Raw genomic sequence first — 23,758 nt, forward strand, 5'->3', positions numbered from 1 at the left:
TGCGTGGCGTAGACTGCATCGCTCTGTAGTGGTTGCTCCGGGGAGTATCTGCGCTGTAGATGTTTAGATTTCAGCGGGTGGGCAGTTGATGGCTTGTCTGTGTTATGTAGTCACCTGTAGGTTTTGATGGCCATTTTCCGCCCTAGACGGGAAGTACGCAGCCGTGGCCCCCAGGCGGAATGGAATAATTCTGGACCCGCACTTCCACAAGGACTGGCAGAGGAGGAGTCCGCACTTGGTTCAACCAGCCCGCAAGGGAAGATCCGCAGACAGACCAGCTCGTTCGGCGAAGGCCTGTCGCATTGCTCGACGTCCTGTTGCTGGACCTCTGAGGCCAGTGGTCCAGTGTCCCACTATCAGGTACCACACCAAGTTCCGTGCTGGATGTGGATTCACCCTGGAGGAGCTTTAAGGCTGCTGGCATTCACAAAAAGACGGCGTTTCTGTCGACCATCGCCGCCGCAACAGATCCACAGAGTCTCTACAGGCCGACGTGCAGCGTCTGAAGGTCTACCGCTCCAAACTCATCCTGTTCCCCAGGAAGGCGTCTGCCGCCAAGAAGGGAGACAGCACTGAGGACGAAGTGAAGATGGCCACCCAGCTCAGCGGCCCAGTGATGCCCATCAGAAACTGTGCACGTGAAGGAGAAGGCGCACGCCATCACCGACGACGAGAAGGACTTCGAGGCTTTCGCCGGCCTGCGTTCAGCCCGTCCCAACGCTCGTCTCTTTTGGTATCCGCACCAAGAGAGCGAAGGCTGCCGAGCAGGACGTGGAGAAGAATAAATAAAAATGGTTGCACTGAAACTTTGCAAAATAAAGTGTACAAATAAAAAAATATATATATATATATATATATATATATATAATCTGCCCTGGGTTGGGACAACGTGACACAACACCCAGCTTTTTGTTTGATATTTATCTCCCTGACTGAATCACAACGCATATTTTGGTGCCACTTAAATGCCTGAGCTGTCGATTGGCGCACCAGAAATTGTATTTTCATGGCGATACGAACATGCGCGATAAACACGCGATAAAATCATTTTATTTACCCACGCCATGCATAGTCAGCTGGCGGAATTGAAATGTTGACATTCCTTACTTATCTCCGAGTCAAAAAACGTTCCGTTTTTGTGCCCTCACACATGGGGTTCGCTTGCAGCTCCAGATCAACGGGTCTGAATGGTGTCCGTTTTATTTTCGTCCCGAAGGTTTCAAAAGTTGATTAAATGTCTCTGAGGGGCATGCAGCGTTCAGTCCGTTTGAGTGGAACCGTGTTGTTGGAAACTTCCACTTGTGACATCATGAACCGATGTTGAGTCCTGTTTCCTCTCTGGGTGGTCATTCGCATTCGGAGAGTTGCGCTGTGTAGACCGCATCCCAGAGCAGCCAATGCAGCTTTTAGTGTAAACTCTGAAAATTGAATTATTGTATTATTAATTGTATTATTATTAAAATTATTATCATTATTTTTATTATTATTATTATTATTATTATTGGTGTCGTGCAGGTGTCTATAAAACACAACGCACATCCACCTTAGGATAAGGCCAATGGAGGTAAGGAAGAAGCTTGGATGGGAGTTAGAATGTGTGTGTGTGTGTGTGTGTGTGTGTGTGTGTGTGTGTGTGTGTGTGTGTGTGTGTGTGTGTGTGTGTGTGTGTGCGCGCGTGCGCGCGTGTGCGTGTGCGCGTGTACGTGTGCGCGTGTACGTGTGTGTGTGCACGTGCGTGCGTGTGTGCACGTGCATGTGTGTATCTATGTGTGTGTGTGTGTGCGTCCGCGTTCATGTGTGTATGTGTGTGTGTGCGTGCGCGTGTGTGTGTGTGTTGGGGGGGTGTAGGGGGTGACTGGTGGTGGCAGATGGCCACATATTGGTATGCCGGGCTGAAATGGCAGAGGGACAGAGAGAGAGATGGCGAGTAAGGGAATGAAAGAGAGAGAGTGAGTCAGTGTGCGAGGAGGAAAACGAAGAGCGGGAATGAGGAAAAGGAGGATGCCAATGAGGATGACAATCTCAACGATAAAGAGAAGAAAAATGAGAGGCCACAAAAGATGGAGAGCAGTAGATAGATAATACAGACAGAGAGACCTTGGGACCTCTGTCAACATTGATCTGCTGATGCAATACCTACTCTAATTCTTTTTCCAATATTGTAATTTGTTAAAATGCTATGAAATGAGAGGTTCTAGTGAACTTTATATTGCATTTAGCAGAAAAACCATATCAGCTATTGCAAAATTGCAGCGACATTGCACTTTGGACTTTGTCGCCATTCAGCCATTGTTTTTGAACAGGATTCAGTATTGATTTGTGAGTCAGCATAGCGTGAAAAACTCTCCAAATTGAAAATGCTGACACTTTGATTTTTGAAGAGGAGAGAGAGTCAGGGGTTACTGTGCAGAGTTGAAAAATTGGGAACGAGAGAGTGAGACAGAGAGAGAGAAGACAGAAGCGGAATGAGAGTATGAGAGAGGTGAGGCGGGAGGGAAGTGGGAAGAGGGGATGAAGGCTAGAAGTGGTGGGGGAGGGGTGTGTGTGGCCCCCCTGCAGGGCTGCTGATGGATGCGGGGCTCCTGGGGTTAAGGGGAGGGCGGACCGGGCCCTGGGCTGGGCCTCAGAGTGGCAGCTACCTGCCGCTCGTCACACACACACACACACACGCACACAGGCACGCACGCACGCACGCACGCACGCACGCACGCACGCACGCACGCACGCACACACACACACACACACACACACACACACACACACACAAACACACAAAAAAATCACACATAGTCAGATGTGACTCAATCACAGACATATACAGACGCTACTACAATTTATTTTAAATATGAGCTAATTCTATCTATGTGTTTTACATATTGAGAATAACATATAATTATGTAGAATGAGTTGTATGTAATTTTATGAGTTGAAAGGACAGTGAACTATTTTTAAGGTTCGATTTCTCAGTCGTGTTCACACTAACAGACACGACAGTCACACAGTCAGTCACATTCTCACTGGTGATAGCGCGCGCGCGCAAACACACATGGACACACACACGCGCACACACACACACACACAAACAAAACACATATGTACTACATGCAGGTAGCTTGAATATGACAACAAACAAACAGGTGCCTCAAAACTACATTTTTCATGGACACACACACACACACACATGTGTTCACAAACTGCAGAAGATGCTAATGGTAGGGAGGGAAGGAATCAGAAAAACAAACCATCTAGCAACATGAGGCCTATTATTGGAGAACATAACAGATGAAGTGCCTTCAATGTTGGTAGAACTCCATAAACATAGAGAGGGGGGTTATATATTTCTAACAGCAAAATCACAATTCTTCCATGGATGAACATCTTATTTATTTATTTTTGTTCTTTTATTCCACACTTGCTTGCCATGCCAATAAGGCCCCTTTTAATTTATTTATTTTATTTAACGTAGTTTAATTGAGCGAGAGAGAGAGAGAGAGAGAGAGAGAGAGAGAGAGAGCACAAAATAAGATGAAAGCTATAAAGGAAGTCCTTTATTGCTTTCATCTTCTTTCTTTCTTTCTTTCTTTCTTTATTTCTTTTGAGTAACATATCAATAAGTTTTGGTAAGTCCTTCTATAACCCTCACTGGACAGTGGTGTTTCTGGACGAGAAAGGAGCTCCTTTGTAGCGCCCACTGCTGGTCGAAGATGGTTACTGCTGGCGATTCTCCTCCCTCATTATCATGACAATAAACCCACAAACGATCATTTCAGGTGCATTCAATAAATATAAAACATCCGCAAGAGAGAGTGAGAGAAGTTGATCAAAATGATTCAAGCGAGGACGATATAATGATATAGTAGATGATGCAGATCATTTGCTGTGTATGTTTGAATTTCTTTCATTAATGTACTTCATATAGGTAATTTTGGACCAAAATGTGATTATATGCTCAATGGACCACGTCAGATTTGAGTGATACATTTAATGGTGTTAATCAAACTGAGTTTCTGTGTCTCCCTGAAATTGAGTTTCAGGGACCCCTCCCATACACACACAACCCCCCATCACCACACACACACATACACACACACACACACACACACACACACACACACACACACACACACACTGGAATGATGCAGACTAATTAATGGTGCGTTCAATCAGGAGCCTTATTGACGAAAGTTTTCAGGGCCATCACTGGCGTTTGTCTGTATACAATTCTGAAACAAAACTGGGAAGCCATTCATTTGTGGAGTGATAAGTTAAGTAGGTACAACTGGGCCCTGCACAGTAGGTGTGAATGTCCCATCCCGGTCGGTTTGAGCCTATAGAAGTGACTTTTGATACTTTCACCCTTCAGTCCCACTCAGTTTGCTCGGGGTTTAAACCCATTAATATAAGTGATTAATGTCCCATAAATGCGCGCGTTGTTTTTTTCTTTGTTAATGCAACCCCAACTCTGGGCGCATTAAAAGCCCAGCGCGTAAAAGAGCGCGTCTCGTTAAGGCGAGAAGAGGCTGTTAAGCGGCTCTCTCTATCAAATGAAGGGAGGGGTGTTTAAAAAAAAAAACACTAATCGCCTGTAATCCTTTTAATATGTCTCACACTTTTGCTCGGACAATACACAAAAGCGAAGAACACGACGCGTCCCTGATTTATACGAAGCGTAATTGGAAATGTTGTAGCCTATACAGCCCAATGTTGCCATGGTCAAGGAATCTGGAGAAAATTAAATTAGATAGATTTTGGTTGTCTCAGCCCCCACCCCAACCCGCTCCCACACACCCCCCAATTATCCCTGACAGTCGATGCCTTGACATCCCTTCATTAGAATCATGTCCCCCGTTTTAATTTCTCTCCAGTTCCAGTTTGGCACACGGGGCGCGTCATTACGCACTGGTCACATGCGGCACATGCGTGAAAGACTCCTCCTCGCTCCCCCCAGCAAGTGAGGTGGTGGTGGTGGTGGTGGTGGTGGTGGTGGTGGACGATTTCTCAGGTGAAAAGATGTTTTAATGAAGGGGGAGGCGGAGAGGGGGGGGGGGGGGTCCGCTTTTGTTCCACAGGAAAAAAAAAAAAAGGGGGCTTGTTCTTAGCAGATCAGCCTTCCATTTTAAAACCGGGGGGTGTGAACACCGGAGCTTTTGGGATGGGAGTAGAGAAGCGGAGAGGGCTCGTCCTGCCAGAGCTGCGATAGGAGACCAGAGGAGCAACATCCCACTCAACCCACTCAGGACACACTGAAACCTGGCGCACAAAAAAAAAAAAACAACAAAAAAAAACCTGGAGGCATCATTCATTGTGGGAATTACAAATCGGGCTTGACAGTCTGACATCTTGTGGAATCGGATGACCTCCTTTTTTCCCCCCACAAAACTTGAAAGCAGAGAGAGAGGCTGCGTCGTTTGCAAGTGTACTTAAGACTCTGCGTCGCCTTCCAAAAGAGACACTATTTTTATTTTTTATTTGTTGATGCAACTTATTGTGCATTCTGCTGCGAACGGGGTTGTTTCTGATTCTAACTGTGACGTCATTTATTGAGGCGTCGGGACCTTGATTCGCTGGAAAGAAATGCATCCAGTTTGCCATCACAGTTGGGTCATTAAACACCTCTGACATTACTATTATTATTATTATTTTTTTTTTGGAGGGATTGCAATAAAACATCGTTGGACTTGAGTCGAGTGGCATCCGAGACAGTTTGTTTTTATTTATTTTTTATTTTGAGAATTGAAGAGCTTCAACAACACTTCAGCATCAACATGAGACACATCCCATCGCCACTGAGCTACCTGTAAGTCCCCGTTTTATTCGATGGTCTGCGGGTTGATTTACTATTGTTGTGTTTGTCATCAGTGGCTGACCTGTTTGTTTTCTTTGTTTGCAGGTTTTTACATTTATTCGCCTTTTGCTACTACGCACAGGTATGTACCATTTTTTTTACATCTTTATATGTTCATTATCTTGGGTATATTGGGTATATTTATACAACGGGTTGGAGAGGTGGCTGTGGGGTTTTAACTTTTTGAATAAAGGTACCTAATGTAATAGCAGGGGTAAAGGTGAGGGAGCCTCATATATTTTGGGATACATAGCACGATGGGATGGCTCCCGTTGCGCACCGGCCTGCGAGCCACGGCTGGCAGGGATCTGGTGAACATACTGCCGTGCGTGGGCACGGAGCGAGTTTCGAGTTTGAGCGGGTCCTGTGAAAAATGTCGTAGGGCTCGAAATATGAGGACCAATGTTTCCGTCTCTGCTCATTCCATCACGTCGTCCCCAAAGACAATTAAGGGCCGTGAGAGACGAGAGTGGAGCAGACAGGGGATGGGTTTGAATACAGTGGTTCTTGTCATTTTTGTTCGAATTTCTAACAGTTGTCTATTTGCTCCAGTTATCTCTCGCCACTATTTATCAGTGTTCCTCGGCAATTTGGCAACATCAGCCAAGCGGACATTCCTCTTTACTCACAACCCGTAATCACGCACGCACGCACGCACGCACGCACGCACGCACACACGCGCGCACGCACACACTGCGTCTTTTTGGAACCCGTTAATTACATTTGGCAAAACGACTGCAACTTGTTACCCTTGTCACTTGGGGAGACAAAACAACCACCTTGCTTGACAAGGTGCGAATAAGCGAACAAAAAAAAAAAAAAGATGCGTCGAGCAATAGAATCACAAAGGCCTGTTTTTGACTCGATTTGATAGTCCCGTTTCTGAATTTGTGTGTGCATTTATAGCCGTTTTTTTTTTATTATTTGTCGGTGAATTTATAGGCACGTTTCAGTTTTTATTTTGTAGCTGATTTCATAATGCCGATTTTTATCCTGTGGGTGAATTTTAAGACCCGATATAGATTTTTTTTGACTATTTCATAGTCCCAACTTTAAGATTTTTGTGATGCGATTGTAAAGGCTCGTCGTTACAGTTTTTTTGTTTTTTTTTTATACAATTTAGTGTGAAATAATTATAATTTTTTTAATATAAATAATATGTATCTATAAAAAAATGAAGCCCGTGTGCCGTGTGAATGACTGTGGTGACGTCCTCTGAATTTCTGCAGGTAACCAATCAGTCCCCGCCTAATTTCACGCAGCATGTGAGCGAGCAGAGCAAGGTGACGGACCGTGTGAGCCGCCGGCTGATCCGCACCTACCAGCTGTACAGCCGGACCAGCGGCAAGCACGTCCAGGTCCTGCCCAGCAAGAAGATCAACGCCATGGCGGACGACGGAGACGTGCACGGTAAGGGCTCTCCCCCTCTGGTGCCCATCCCCACGTCTCCAATGAGAGATGTTGAGATGGTTTTTTTTGAATGGTGGCGTGGGGACTTTCTTGGACTGGACACTCTTTTGGGTGTTTTGATGATATATATATATTTTTACGATACAATATACATGCTATTTTTATTGGTTATTTCCCATAATAAAACTGAAATGCATTGGACTACATTAATTAGGAACCACACTATGAAATTCAGCTCAAATTTAAAAAGCCGTCTCCTAAAATGTAGATAAGAATCTGAATCTGAATCTATGATTTATAATCAGAATAGTTTAATCTGAGATTACTTTCTTGCTCCATTGGGTGGATTTCTCACTTGTTTTCTATAATTAATTAAATGAAAGGTGTTTGATTGCATGTTTGGCTTCTGATGAACTGGTAATAACACATGAAATGTAAACACTAATGTAAAAAAATCTGTCCAGCAATATGTAGGTTAGACTATTGGGGGATCTTTTCAGATATTTTATATAGTGAAATAAAAGGTATTCCACTACTCAGTGACTCTGTGATGAATTATCTATCTATGAAATTCAACACAAATGTCAAAAAATCTTTCTCCTAAAACGTAGTAAACATTATTGTGAGATTGGGTAAACTTGTCAATTGGATAAAATATCACAGATAAATGAAAAGGCAAATTATTGAATTACTATTCAAAATGAGTAAATGGTGTATAATCAACTCCTGAACTTAAAGCTCTTTTTTTTTCAATATATGACTTTTAAATCACAATTTAACCTACATGCCACCAGTATTGTTGGAAGAAGAAAGAGGCCAAAAAAAAGGTGAAATGGATTGTAGATCGTGCTGTAGGTGATCCTCCAGAGAGGGCCGCAGGTCTGGAAGAGCCATTAGAAGTCATCCTACTTTTTTTAGTTTCATTTTTTTTTTTCTACCTCCAGAGCATTTTCTGCATAGCTCCTTCTTTATCCCCCTCCTTCCAGATCCAGAACCCAAACAGGCCTTCACGCACACGTTTTAAAGAAGCGTCGGGGCTTTACTTTCCTTTCAGCCATAGTTAATTCCACAAGAATCTTATTTTTATCAGGTATATGTAGAATTAATATTATGATATAAAAGTTTATAGGATATAAAAAATAATCACCTGTGTAGGCATCCTAAGTATGTATGTGTGTGTGAGTGTGTGTGTGCGTAGGTGTGTGTGTGTGTGTGTGCGTGTGTGTGTGCTTGTGTGTGTGCTTGTGTGTGTGTGTGTGTGTGTGTGTGTGCGTGCTTGTGTGTGTACGTGCTTGTGTGTGTGTGTGTGAGTGCATGCTTGTGTGTGTGTGTGTGTGTTTGTGTGTGTGTGTGTGTGTGTCTGAGTGAGTGGGAAAGAGAGAGAGAGAGTCAGAGCTAGGGAGAGAGGGAGGGAGGGAAAGAGACATCTTTTTGGCCAAGGCTCATTATTCTCTTTGACCACAACCGTTGGCTATGGCCACAGCCGCAACTTTCTAACTTGTAGTGGTGTGTCAGTGGGTGGGTGGAAAGAGCCGTGACCATTCCTAGTGATGGACGTCCCTGGTTTTTAACGCTTGTACGCTTGTAGGAACTCGGGATGAAATGAAAATTAAGTGAAAGTGAAAAATCTACACAAACCTACTTCTGACCTGCTAATGACCTGTAGTCTCCAAACAATCCAACCCACTTGCTGTTATTCATTTAAACGCACTCTAGCGAGGCCAGTCTAGACATGCGGAGAGGTGGAAACTGAGACGTGGTCTAGTTTCATTTGTCAATTCCAAAAAAAACCCCAACGTAATTTAGTGACATTGCTTTTTATGTCCTTTTTACGGCTGAAAAACAACATCAAATGCCCTCTCTCTCTCTCTCTCTCTCTTGCTCTCTCTCTCTCTCTCTGACTGCGGGGCTGTGTGTTTTCCAGCGCCCCTTTGAACATCCTGGGATGGATAAAGAGATAAATGTGGGTCTTTATGTGTGAAGTCAACACAGATTTATTCGAAAAAGGAATTCTTGATGGGCCTGCCAGGATTGCCTCTTTAGCTCTCAAAGAATTGAGAAGACACGTGGTTTTATCATTTTGCAAGAATTTGGGCTTGCATAAATCCCCTGGAATGGTCCCACAGGTTTTGATGCGTGCTTGTCTGTGTGTGTGTGTGAGTGTGTGTGTGTGTAGAGCGAGGGGGCGGGGATGCTTCTTTTATAGAGTTTTTCTAATGCTTTTATGTATATGTACATACACTCACACACGTGGAGATACATCTAACATTGCAGTTCTCACTATGGAATCACTGTGTCGTTCTCACCAATCTGCCGTCTGTAGCCCAAATGTTGTCCAGAGGTGAAAATCAACGTTTCCTTTTATTCCCCATGTGTTTCCGCAGCCAAACTCATTGTGGAGACAGACACCTTTGGGAGCCGTGTGCGGATCAAAGGGGCTGAGACCGGCTTCTACATCTGCATGAACAAGAGGGGGAAGCTCATTGGCAAGGTGAGGACGCCATCCATCACGGCGCATGCTCGGCTAGAATTCACGTCCAGTGACCGGCGTCGGTCGAAAGGGCAACGCGCAGCAGCCGTAAAGACACATTATAACTCATCTCCTCGATGAAGAGCGGGAGTTCAGCAGAGACGACGCTGCAGGTTCGGTACGCGGCTCCTCCTGAAGAAAGGTGGCTTCATGTTGTGACATTACTTGTCGCTGGAATTACGGCCAAATTCCACGCTCTTAAACACCCCGGTTCAGCTTATTCGTTGCGTATTGGTGAGCGCGTGTGTTTCGTCGTCGATGCGTGTATTGTGTGTGTGAAGTGCGTGCGTGCATGCACGCTGGAGGTTCCGGACGGTCCGATGCTCCTCTCATACTGTGCTGCTTAATAAACAGAGCTGCCAGCCTCCCCTCTCCTACACAACCCCCAGCACCGCCCCCACCCACCCCACCCCCACCCCCAACCAGCACCCCGCCTCGCACACCATCTGCCCCAAGCCACCTCGCTCCGTCCTCCCGGCCCCGTCGCAGCCTGCCCAAGAGAGAGAGGGAGAGAGAGTGAGAGAGCGAGAGAGGGAGAGAGTGACAAAGAAAGGGAATGAAGCCCGACGGCGAGTGGGTTTGGCATTGGGACGCATGTATACTTGTGCATATACGTATTGCGCATGCGCTTGGGTTTTTATTCATTCTTTCCCCCCCTCGCTGGACTATTTATAACACCACGTTATTTTTCTTCCAGGAAGTGGGAGCTTGCTGCCGTAGGTCCGCGCCGCGCTGCGCTTTTTCTATTTTTTTGTTGTTGTTTTTTTGTTGTAGTTATCACTATGGGTCCGGGTGTCGTGGAGGTGGTTTCTGCTGGCCAGTGGAGCCTTTTTCCACCGCGTCTCTGAGGCGTTACAGCGTGTCCCCCAATAGAGCTCCGGGCAGACCGTGCTGCATTTTTTTTGTCACTGACATTGGGATATTTAAAGTTGACGACCATACTCAAAGATGGGCTTGGTTGAACAAACACAAGAGGAGCCATCAGACGGGGCTTCGGGTTCTATTGATTGATACTCGAATCCAGGAGCCCTGGGCTGCTTCAGCTTGACTGTGTTGGTCTCATGACAACTCAACGGGGGGGATCGAAACAGGGGTGACATTGAGACACTAGGGGCCGATTAGGGAGCACAGTGTCTCTGGAATGGACACACTGGTCCTGGGACAGTGTGCCCATCAGGACCAGTGAGCCGTGTTGGGTTCGGAACCAGACAAGATGGTGTGTGTTTGCGAAAGGGGGGGGAAGAGTCATCGCTTACTGTCATCTGCCTCTCTCTGATCTGTGACTGTAATGACTGTAGCATATGCTGCATGTGTATGGGGAGGGTTGTGTGTGTGCATGTGTTTGTACGAGTGTCCGTGTGTGTGTGTGTGTGTGCGCGCGCGCTTGTGTCAATGCAGGAACAGTCTACAAAGAGAAGGAAGCCCTTTATTCGTTGCGATATTTCCCATCTGTAAATACCTACACACGCAGCATCCTCTCTGGCCATCCATCCGTCCATTCTAATCGGAGCTTGTGTCTGTTTTTGTTTTCGCCCTCCGCAGAAAAACGGACAGGGTCGCGACTGCATCTTCACGGAAATCGTGCTGGAGAACAACTACACGGCGCTGAGGAACGCCCGCTACGAGGGCTGGTACATGGCCTTCACCCGGCGCGGGCGGCCGAGGAAGGGCTCGCGGACGCGCCAGCACCAGCGCGAGGTCCACTTCATGAAGCGTCTCCCCAAGGGCCAGCAGCCGTCCCACCCGGCGCACCACCGGCCCTTCGACTTCATCCACTACCCCTTCAGCCGAAGGACTAAACGCACGCGCTACTCTGCCGAGGAGCGCTAGGAGGGGGCGCCCAATGGGACAGGGACAGGCGAGGCGGGCGGGAGAAACACTGACTTAACTGACCGATCGATCGATTGTTCACTCCTCTGCTCCGCCGCAAAACAAAAACCTCTACAGACGTGGGATTTATTTTATAGTGAGCGTTACCATATCTTAATATGTAGGGGTTGTTTTTTTTTCTATTTTTGTCCAAGTGAAACAAAAAGAAGCTGTAAAGAAAAAAAACACAAAATCTATTTTTGTACTCCAGACTTTTAGTACTGATCAGTGAAAAAAGAAAAAATTAAAGGTTTGTTGTTGTTTTTTTAGGTGCACACAACTCGCCATCTGGCCTATTGGGGATGCTGATGTCTTAGTCGATTGGTGTTTTTTGTTTGTTTTGTTTTGTCTTGTTTTGTTTTGTTTTATTTTCGTCTGGGTGTTTTGGACCGTGTGAGTTGTTTTTTTGGACTCTCTCGCCTGCTGCTCAAGGAGACTTGAAGGGCCCTGTTAGACAGCACTGCCAGGGAACAGTGTGCTCGTATACACACACACTAACGCACATACACACACACACACGCACACACACAGAGACACACACACACATACACGCACACACGGTTCTATACAGAGTCCGCGCCATGCAGGGGCATCGGGAGTTTTTGGGGTTAGCACCATTTGACACTTGCTGGCTTGTTGTGATCGGGGTGATACTGTCTGACACAGCTTAAGCGAAACAAGCTTTAAAGAGGAAAAAAAAAAAACACGTTAAATGTAAAAATGTGGCAGCTACATCGGATAATCGCAGGTTTCCTTTTTTTTCCGATTTGTAAATTTAACGTGTAGAAAAATGCATTGAATTGTAAAGACTCAACCCCTCCCCCTCCCCCTAACCTCCACCCTCTACCCACCCTTCCCCACGCCTCTCGTTTCAGTCGAACCCTGTATGTCTGTTTTTATACATATATAAATATATTTTTATTTGAGGATGTGTAAAATAATTTTAAGGATGGAATATTTATTTAAAAAATGTGTAATAAATGTACATTAGGATACTGATATTAAACTTTTTTTGCTACATTCTGGTGTGCCACCAACTTTTTCCTCAAACCCTTCCCCCAAAGTGTGTATTGGTGTGTGTGATAGCGAAAGATAGCCTGACAGAAACTCATATTTAAACATACTCATTCAATACAATATTTGTCTTGTACGGATACCCCTTTTTTTTCATATATTTGAATATGTTATCGATGTAAATGTAATGATACTGCTGTAAAGTAATGTATTTAATTTCGGTAAAATGCGACATTGGTATAATATCAGCATTGCGATATGAGACTAGATATCATCTGGAATATTATGAATATATCGTGATATTGTGACATAGTAAAATGTTGTCTTTCAGGCTGCTTTACAGTAAAGTCATTTGATTTTTTAAACTTCATAGACCATTATAGCTGTTCTCTACCTGCTTGGTGATAGTAGCCACATTACTAATGATAGTTTCTCCTATATTTCCTGTGTGTAAATGTCTTATGAAAGCACCAATAATCACCCCCCCCCCCCACAAAAAAAAATTATTATAAAATTATTGTCAAATTATTTATATAAACATGAATATATAAATGGCCATCGTACCAGCATCCAGACCCAGCGGTGGAAGCACAGACCTGCAGAGATATCTTCCCCATGTGAAACCTGACCAGGGAAAGCCAACAGGGAGGTTATTCTTAGTCAGATCCCAACAGGGATAACAAGGTCATTTGAAGTCATGAAGACCCTGCGCTGCCCCCCGCAGCCCCCCTCTCAGCAGATAGCAGTGTGTCAGTGTCAGGGTGGCGGGCTGCTGGGGGATGATAGCAGGGCCTGTTTGTCTTTAGGCTTTAGGTTCCCTCAGATTCTGTAACTGTCCCTCTCCGTATCTGCTCATGTGCTGACCCATGTTATTCTTTCATCTGCCGCCTTTTAGCGCCACAGCAGGGCCTAATCTGATCGGACAAAGTGTGTGTCTGTGTGTGTGTGTGTGTGTGTGTGTGTGTGTGTGTGTGTGTGTGTGTGTGTGTGTGTGTGCGTGTGTGTGTGCGTGTGCGTGTCTGTGTGCAGGTGCATGAGTGCCAGTGTCGTGATATTTGTTCCTCGCTTCCTTGCTCCTAATTCTAATCGATCTAATGAAGTTAGACGGACTCACAAGGTGCAGAGTATTTAAAGTGGCTTGGTTCTTAAATGTCCGGCCGCAGACGAGAGTCTATAGTTTAAAAGTTTCAAAAGTTGTATTTGTCAGTGTATGGTATAACATCGCAGAATTGCATTCATATTTACTCCACATGCATGCAAATTCTCACCCGTGCACATAGAAGAGAAACAAAGTAAAAAGATACTACATACTCAAGTAACTCCAGTGAAGTTACGAACATAATGGTGGTTAAAAGTTCTACAAACATTTTCGCAGACAGCACCAATCATGTTCAACTTAATTTGATTGGAAAAACTATTTTAGAGTTAAGAGGAGCTCTACGGCTCAGCTCTGATGGCCTTCTCATGGCAACTACGGCTGCAAAGACCTGTCTTAAACTAAATGTAATTTTACAGAATTAAAAAATCTTGAACTGATTCTATGATAAATGTATTTTACAACTTTAATGTATATTCAAAGTCTATGCAAATGTTTCACTGCCCTCAACGTGAGTGGCATTTAAGGTTCGGAGAGGGATCTTAAGTGTAGGTGACAATTCGGCCCATTGGAGAACTTACTGAAATCACCCACTGATGATTGAAAAAACACATTTAGAGAAAGGTGCGAGTGTCACCGTCAGAATGCAGGAGAGCGAGGGCTGCATCAAACGCTTATCTCGTTGTGATTTGTAATATTTTCCTCTCATAGTGTCTGGGACTGTACACCTTCTGTAGCTGCTGCATCTGCCCCTTTGTCCAGTAGACAATCAATGACAAATGGAAAATAAATAAATAAATGAAACCTCATAAATTAGACCACCATTTACCCCAATTACACGATTAACATTGTAGAATAAAACCATTTACAAACAATAACAAAAACACAATTTTCTGAGTTCTCTAAATTGCCTAAACTGGCTTTGACTCCTGTGATGGATTTTCTATGGACAGGCTGGGTCTGCTCCACACATAGGCCAGTGGAGGTAACACCTAACAACGTAAAATAACAGAACGTTTGAAAGGCATTTTTAAGGCATGATTAAACGTATACTTCATTGTAATTGTTGGCTCTTCTAAATAAATTTGATCGTCCTTGTTAACAGCTGAGTGGTCATCACCGACAAGTTAATAATGGCGGCCGCGCTAATGCGTGAGTTGTGCTTTGTTTTGAGATGAAACGGTGCAGCTTCCCCTTTCCTAATCTCAATGAATTGAAACCTTCCAGCCCTTGAGCGCTGAATTAAATGGTCTTGACTAGACTTGACATTAATCTGATTAAGTCCTTCCACATTGGATTAACAGAGGGATTTGTCCCTCTGGGTTTCCCATCACAGGCCTCGGGGACATCACGTCGGTCGGCCGCAGCAAGTGTTGACGATAACTGAATCACAGGACTTGATCTCAATTAGAGGTGGAGAAGTTCAACCCTCTGTCCCCTTCCCGCTCGGGAAGGGGAAGGGAGTTGATGCAGTCGGTGAATTTGTTGGCGAGCGTCGAAACGATGCGTGTGAAATGCGGAATTTCTATCACCGGACCAATTTTGTCCCAGCGGGGGTATTGGTAAATTGATTGAATTAGGGCCCTTGTCTGCCCCTCCGCATTACGACTCCAGCTCCCTCCAAAGGACTGTAAAGCCGGTTTGAAGCCAGGGGAAGAGCTGGGTTGTGGGAAAAATCACACCTTCTGTTCAGCCTGTGATGCCATGCAAATGCAGAGCAATTCGGGCGCAGGAAAAAAAAAAAAGGGGGTTAAAATTTGCTTTCATCCGTTTTATTGAGCCGCCGGCCATCATCCTTAAGTCCGGATAAGCAAACAGAGTATACCTTCTTCATTTGCTTTGGGAGCAATTTAGCCCCTGCCTTCACCCCCTCCTGCGGAGACCGCGGAGGAGGGCAGGGGTGACCGGGGAACGCGACCTTGCCTTCCCCTTAACAGCCCCGCATGCCACAAGCCCACACAAAAGCCGCCCTCCATCAAAAACCACTTAACAACATCCAAAACCAGATCCTCAAAATATCCACCGGTCAGGTTCAGGAGGGACCTTCTCCGTGTTCACTCCTCACCTTCATCTTCATCTGATAAGCCGGCGCTCTTATTTGTCGTCTTCAGTCGACCGTCCCCGATCGCAACGCGGGCTCACGGGCGAGCGCCGAAGCGTCTTGAGATCTGGGGGGGAAATCTTCAGGGGTCTCGCTCATGCGTCACAGGGGTCAATCGCGGTTCAGCGTGGTGCGAAACGGCACGATTTCCATCTTCTGGAAGTTAGGAAAAGAGGGCGCCGGGGTGCTTGTTCCCCTGAGTCGCTACGTGTCATTTCTGAGATATGGTTCTCCGTTTTTTTTTTTCTTGGGATTATTAAAATGCAGCCACGGCAAAATCTGGTCCAACGTCAGCTATTTTCCTAAATGGAAAAAAGCGCCAACCCTGCCGAATGAAATGCCGTGCTCCCAATTGAATTACGTCAAGGAAAAAGACAAAGTTGCCGTTGAACTGGGCGGGATAATTGAAACGCAAGCAGCTGATCAAAGCGCCGCTCCGACTCGACAGTTTCATTGTTTGTATACGGGCCTTATGGGAGACCTGTTGACTTTCCAATTGGAGCTGTAAACTTTTGTTTGTCCATGCATTTCCAAGACTGATTGTCAGTCTGATCTGAACAATTACCAGCTAAATGTGTTTGCCAGCTCAGGGAGAACCCCCCTCCCCGCCCCCACCCCGCCGTCCGACTCTTTTGCTGCCCTAAAAAGATCAAAAGGGAGGACACCCCCCCCCGCAACACACACGCACACACACACACACGCACACACACACACATGCACGCACACACATGCACGCGCACACACACACACACGCACACAAACACACAGCCCTCCCGCCCCCTTTAACCCTCTCTCCCCACATCCCCAAATGCACCCCTCCATTCCTCCATCTCCCTCCCTCCCAGCCTCTTGGTTTCCTTTTAGTCATGACAGTTCAGCTGGAAAACCAACCAGAAATGATTTTTTTGACGTCCCAGTGTTCGGTACACGACCTTTCAGGGAGCAGAGCGTTAGAAATAAAGGATACCTCTCCCCCGCCCCACCTCTCTCTCTCTCTCTCTCTCGCTCTACCTAAAAAGAGAAAGATGATCTGCATATTTCAATTACTTGCTGTTGTGCTCAGTTGATCAAAGGGCCTTGGGGGCTGCCAGTCGTAACTGAAGGCCCGAAGACCCTCATGATGTGAATGAGTGCAAATTGATGCTACTGATGCTAAACGGTTAAGCGCCTCACAAAATGTCATAAGGTCAATCAACTTTTGGTAGTCATTTGACCGTGACACATCTTTGGCAGTTTTAGTGCCTAAATAGGCCCCTGACAAGGCGGCTTGGTTTTAGCGGGGCTCAGCATCACAACATCCGACAAGGACACGAAATTGCATATAAAATAGAACACGAAAAATATGAATATAATCAAATATAAAAATACAAAGTGGACCTTGTTTTTGTGATAAAAGTTATCAAACAAATATCCCCAATGGGAAAGCATCACTGTCCCCTCAAGGTTAACTGCGGCGTAAAAAACGATATAAGTGCGGCAATAACCCCTTCCTATTAGTCTTTTATATGATAATATGAAATAATAGAATCATTTAAACTAACTCTAACTCTTAAGGAACACACACACACACACACACACACACGCGCACACACACACACACACACACGCGCACACACACACACACACACACGCACACACACACACACACACACACACACACACACACACACACACACACACACACACACACACACACACACACAGGCATGATAGATAGATAGATAGATAGATAGATAGATAGATAGATAGATAGATAGATAGATTCTGATATAAAATTCACGATACAGACATTGTCTAAGTTTGTTTTGCCTCCTTCAAGACCTCCGCAGGCACCTTTTGAGTCGACGGCCACAGCGTTTCTTCCTTTCCACTCGATTCCCTTTTCTGGGGGCTTCGCGGTCATCGTGCTGAATGGGACAAGGTCACGCCGGCACTTTGGTGGAAACAAAAAGCGCCACCTAGAAGCGGCATATCTGCCAATCACACACCATGACCCCTGATCAAACGAGCGATCTCATACCATAACCCCCTGATCAAACAGCGCCATTGTGGCCTTAATGGAAAAACATGTCGGACAATGGAGGCTTTGAATGCCGACATGGGATTGAGGCTCACCGTACAAGAAAAACACAGCACAACAAAAACACAAAGGCTTCAGGTCAGTCGCGCTGTTGCCGTGGGCCGGGGGAGAAGACAGCGGACAGGGGTCAAACAGAAATCAGGGGAAGTGAGGTCGAGGAGCGGTGCTGACAACATCTAGCAGCCTGCAAACACCTTGCAATCACCGAAACAGTTGAAACGGGAATAGCGTTTTCAATTTGGAGCCCTTCCGTTTATGGAGCATTTTTTGATAGAACTTTATGAGTGATGGCTGAACGTTGTTAATGTTGTTTATTGAAACTTTAAGTTGCTTTTTCTTCTTTTTTTCAGAAATATATTTGTAAATTTCAGTTAACACACACACACCCAAACACACACACACACAAACACACACACACAGACACACAACAGAATCCAGATTAATTTCCTTCTATGTATTTTTAAGTGCCCATTAAATGATTTGACTATGTTTCATTGTTTTTTTGTTTTTTTTTATTTAAGATGAAAGTTACAGTCAAGTTTAAACATTAACAGCAGTACAATATATAAAAATCACTACAGAAAAAATGCCAAATAAAATCAAATGAATATATAAATATTATATTAATGTGTATGGTGTGTATACTGTATTTTATATATATATATATATATATATATATATATATATATATATATATATATATATATATATATAGCATAATAACAAAAATATCCCTTTGAGTAATAATATATTCTAAGAATGTATTCTGTCTCTATTTGCGCTTTCTTCTATTTGCTAAAGGTGCTCTTGATTTGAGTAAATCTGAAATTAAAGGAGTTCACACAATATGTTTGATGTGATTACTTGAAAATAAATATTTTTCAGGCCTTCCCTCTGGGTACAATTTTGGTCTTTGCATGAAAAACCTGGCAGTGATTTATTTTATCAAAGAATTTTGCTTTTATTATAACTGTTAGGGGTCCAGCCCCAAATTTTTTTTTTTGGGGGGGGGGGGGTTTTATGAAAAACTGACGCCAGTAGTCTATGGATGTCATGAATTTGCTACACTCATAGACATAGAAATAAAATTTGTATTTTGGGCCCTCCCGGCATGCAGTCATTGTTTGATCCAGATCGGTCCATTATTGGGGAATAATTTAGTAAAAAGATTTTAAAAAATGATCATCACCGCAACGCACAGGCATGCACCAATGACGGCTTGCACAGGTCACGCGATAGCACTGCAGTCTAGTGATTGGTTAATTAATGGTTGATTAATAATCGTGATACATAATCGTGATCACTATACTGACTAAAAAGAATCATGTTTATAATTTTAGCCATAATCATGAGGCCTACTTCAGAATGATAACCGCCGTCAGTTGCTGTGTAGGAAACCCACGCACAGCTGCAAACACTGCCCATCGTAGAATTACACCATAACCAGGCCGGAATGAAGGCCAAGGCACACTCTTCCATTTAACTGTAATAATAATAAAAACATTATTATTATTATTATTATTATTATTATTATTATTATTATTATTATTATTATTATTATTATGTAAGAAACAGTCCGAGTGCAAAACCTGCGGGCAACAGGCTACGTCATGACGTCGTCCCGGCGTGATGGCGTCACTACGTCCGCGCTGGAATGGCTTCCTGTATCTCCTCCTGTTCCGCAGCGCTCTGAAAGATGGAATATTGTGCTTTCCAAAGCTCCCAGCATGCTGCCACAGCTGCCAGAAGAGGTCCTGTACCTCCTGCTGTCCTACCTGGACCTCAGGTCCCTCGGCCGCCTCTCCCAGGTCTGCAAACCGATCTACCACTTCGTAAACCGAGACGCTGTTTGGAGGAAGGTCGCTAGAGAGTTCCTCAACACTGGGATCACTCGGAACGGGAGAGACAAGTAAGACAAGCAGTGAAAACATCGGTGGAGATGGTCATTCGTAGAAAGCAAGTCTGGGGACCTGACTGACACACTGCCACCTCCGGTACAGTGCACTGGATAGGAGAGTACTACACGGCGTAGTACAATACGCAGTGTACTACACCGTGTAGTACAATACACTGTGTACTACACTGTTTATCCCCTCTGTCCCTTGCTTTTGTCAGTTGTTCAGTCTGGTTCAGGCTCCTCCCATTCCTCCTTCTCCTCCACTACTCCATACAGCTTCCTTTGCTTTAACATGCACAACTTCGTTAAAGTGGTAATGTTAAGAATCCGCCATGTATTCTATTTGCATGACGTGTGCGCGCCTCCTTATGCTGTTTACATTGTTGGTGGCGAGGTCCGCCTTTCCCCGGAGAGGATTTAATGGTTGTCAAATGCAAGAAGCAAAAGATACATTATTCATCATCATCATTGTTCTAACTTCCTACTGTAGCTGGGCGATATTGACAACATCAAATATCACAATATTTTTGACAAATACCCCGTTACAGATAATTTGACGATATTTTGGGGATGACTATTGGTGCGTTTGTGCCATTCATTCATTGGTAATATGGATATAATGACCAAGCAGGTAAGCGTTGAGAACAGTCTACGGAGAACTGCATTACTTCACTGTAATGCATCCTTAAAGAGAACATTTAACTATATCATGAATCTTACGATAACCGAAATCCCAGAGGATACTTAGTCACACATCATGATTTGCGACATATATCCCTGCCTTACCAATACTTGGTCAGGCAGGTCACAGTGTCTGTACATCAGATCTGAAATATTCTATTATCACATGTACACATTGTGTTGCGGACACATCGTGTTTCCCACATCTCAGTAATATCTGTTAATTAATGCTCCGTGCTATTCTTGAGTGGACTAAGGTTCAAGGAAAGGAGGAAATGCCCCTCTGAGCCACGCATCCAAGAAGACCTGATTGGCATCAACCCACTCAAGTCTTTCCCCACTGCGTACGGACGAGCAGAAATCCATTCTAATCGAATCAGCCATCGCCTCACAGATACATGCAAGGGCTAATGTAAATGAACTTGGCAGCGGGAGCGGGAGCAACAGGGCAGCACATCCTTCAGGACCTCGCTGCGATAGAGCGGCAAGCTGCTTCCTGCCGCTCTGTGTGCTCCCCCTCTGGCACCGGGTGGCTGAACACATGTGAATGCATATGCTACTGTCCTGAGAGTGGGCTGCTGCTGAGACCAGGCCACGGGGCCTCAGACAACAGTTGCGTTTGTCAGTCACGTATCACGTAAAACACGAGTGGGTAATGTACAAGTGGGAATCTGTAATCTATTACAGGGGTTAATAATGAGCAAAATATTCCACTGAGGTCATTTGTCATTCCGATATTATTTTAACACATAATCTTTCTCCTTATGAAATGTTTTTATAATTGTATTGATGTGTTCAATGATGGTTAATAGTACAAAAAAATGACCAGGATCATTTTTGTTATTATTATTTTTTTACATTTTAATAGCAGTGGTACCTTACTTGCTAACCGCAACTGTACCACTGTAATGCACACCTTGATGCTCGGCCCTGTCAAGAGCGCAGTGCCAATGTACGTGCAGCAAAATTACATGGAATTTAAATCACTACTTTTTCACTATTGCATCATTCTTTGCACTGCTCGTACTGTCGCAATCATTTTCTTTATACCTGATATTTGTAGAACAGAATAAAGTGGAAAATGACTATAACTAGGGCTTGTGGATTCTACTGGCACATCTCGTCATTTAAAGGTTTTATCAACTGGCCCAGTGGTTAGCAGATGTACTGTGGGGCTAGTTCCTATGCCAAGCCCTGCATGGTATATGGTTAATCTATATAATTCTTTGAATATCTTTCCATTTCACCTTGTTAAACCTATCGCTGTCATTGCAGATATCCTCAAGTGCGACTGAAGGAGAGGGTGAAGATAGCCCAAAACTGGTGCAATGGATGCTGCAAAAGAGCTGTTCCTCTCAAGTGGAAGATAAAGTAAGTACTGAGTATTGTACCTGGAAACTGTTGTTCATCAGATATAAAGTAGTTCAAATAGTTTCCACATCAAAAACCCACACAAACGCAACATTTCGGTTTGTCTCTAGTGTCGGTAGCTTATAGAACACAGGTATTACTTAATGGGCTTATACTCCTTGACCCTTTGTTATCCACGTTTTCTAAGAAAATAAATACGAATGTAAGAACATGCTGTAAATACAAAATTCAAAATAGAAACTGTCCCACTCTTTCATCCTGATTATATCCTCTGTCTCCACAGACTGATGCCGTGGTTGCAGCTGGACGGGGACACACTCTTTCTCTCTCAGGCCGCAGAGATCACAGCTCACCATCTGCGGCACGACAGCAGGAGGTTCGAGCAAAACCCCCACGCCGTGTTCCGCGGCCACGAGGGCGACGTGTGTCACTTTGCTGTGACGGACTCTCACCTCATCAGCGGCGGAAGGTAGCTGGCCAGTTGTCCACCCGATTATTATCAATGGGATTAAATCATCAGATTTACTTGTGGAACTGGTGTGATGTCTTGAGCGCCAGTGAGCTGGAACTAAACTACAGTGATCTCATGTCATTTTCTTTAAAGGGCAATTTTGCAGAATAGGTTTTTAACTAATATTTCTATGTAAAATGACTGTCTCACCTTTAACTCAGTGTTTCCAGCAAAGAAAAAACAAATCAAGTTAGAAGAAATAGACTTGAAGAGTCCGTATCAAAGCCAAGGTATCAAATCATGAATAAGGAAATTATTATTTTTGTTATATGGTGGTAGAGGTAATGTAATTTATACTGTATATTAGAAATACGAGGAGCACATGGAGACACACCTGCAGACTTTTCCTCTGACTGACGATAATGAACTGTAATCAATGGACCATGAAATTGCATAGTCTTAATGTTAATTAGAATTTGAATTCTAAAGCCTATAATACATAACCATTGTCTCAGCAGTGCAAGTGCAAATCAGAATCTCTCCATGTACCGAGCTAAAGCTAAAAAGGACACCAGAATATTATTGTGTGAAAATGTTTTTATTTTTATTTTTTGTATTAGGCACTGGCTAACACTGTTAGCTTGCTGATATAGCTTCTGGTCACCATCGTAGTTTCTGTAAAACACATTACAAATTCACAAAAGCGATGTGGGTGGCAAGCAATATATCAGAGCAGATCACCCGGTAAAGATTGCAATTATGACTCAACATACTGTATCAAGCTATATCTTAGGATAATAATTTCCCATGTCTGTCAGCGATGGCAAAATCCTGGTTCACAGCAGAAGGAGTCAAGTCACAGCGGAGTTGTCGGGTCACAACCAAGAGGTGACCTGCCTGGATTCCAGGGACGGACTCATCGTCAGCGGCTCGAGGGACTGCACAGCCCGGGTAAGGTCTGCTACATGGAGGACGTTCACTGCAACAGCAATGGCCAGGAAATGTTATTTTTATTCAGCCTTCTTCTTCTGTAGTCCAGTGGGCCATACATTTAAGCTTTAAAAAAGGTGTTAGATCTCCTTTTCGAAAACGACAATAACAATATATACAATATATACAAACAATATATTTATACTGTTAAAAAAATGCAGTGTATTTTTTCAAGTTTTTGCACTCCTATACATCAGTAAAGCTGCTTTCACACATGCACTGCAACCCTGAAATTATCAGGACATTACCCGGAGGAACTGTATGTGTGAACGCAAATATTCTAATCGTTTGGACCAGACATTACCCGGACTTTACCCAGCCAACACCCTAGTGCAAAGTCCGGGTAATGTCCGATTGAGTGGTATGTGTGAACGGAGCAGGTGATTGTCCAGATCATTCACAGTGATCAAGTGGGCGTGTCGC

General features: G+C 44.3%; 2 protein-coding genes and 1 pseudogene across 3 annotated transcripts in view; all 3 read left to right on the top strand.

Annotated features, from left to right (window-relative positions):
- LOC307242565 (large ribosomal subunit protein eL13-like) overlaps positions 1-789 on the top strand; it is a 7,916-nt pseudogene extending 7,127 nt beyond the window's left edge. The window contains exon 2 of the transcript in view: positions 147-789. The product of the transcript in view is annotated as a large ribosomal subunit protein eL13-like (transcript). The remainder of the gene's footprint in view (positions 1-146) is intronic.
- Positions 790-5,765: 4,976 nt separating this feature from the next.
- Positions 5,766-11,615, top strand: fgf8a (fibroblast growth factor 8a; the record flags this gene model as incomplete). Its single annotated transcript, XM_080017069.1, has 5 exons — positions 5,766-5,797; positions 5,891-5,927; positions 7,075-7,255; positions 9,640-9,746; positions 11,328-11,615. 5 exons carry the CDS (start codon positions 5,766-5,768, stop codon positions 11,613-11,615), a joined length of 645 nt encoding a protein of 214 aa, XP_079873195.1.
- An 8,006-nt stretch (positions 11,616-19,621) lies between these two features.
- Positions 19,622-23,758, top strand: part of fbxw4 (F-box and WD repeat domain containing 4) — a 39,801-nt gene continuing 35,664 nt past the window's right edge. Inside the window, exons 1-4 of the mRNA XM_080016559.1 lie at positions 19,622-19,854; positions 21,799-21,894; positions 22,178-22,363; positions 23,164-23,296. Coding sequence (XP_079872685.1) covers positions 19,673-19,854; positions 21,799-21,894; positions 22,178-22,363; positions 23,164-23,296 — 597 coding nt within the window. The 5' untranslated portion in view covers positions 19,622-19,672. The remainder of the gene's footprint in view (positions 19,855-21,798; positions 21,895-22,177; positions 22,364-23,163; positions 23,297-23,758) is intronic.

This window comes from Zeus faber, assembly GCF_960531495.2.
Source record: "Zeus faber genome assembly, chromosome: 16".
Taxonomy (NCBI): Eukaryota; Metazoa; Chordata; class Actinopteri; order Zeiformes; family Zeidae; genus Zeus; species Zeus faber.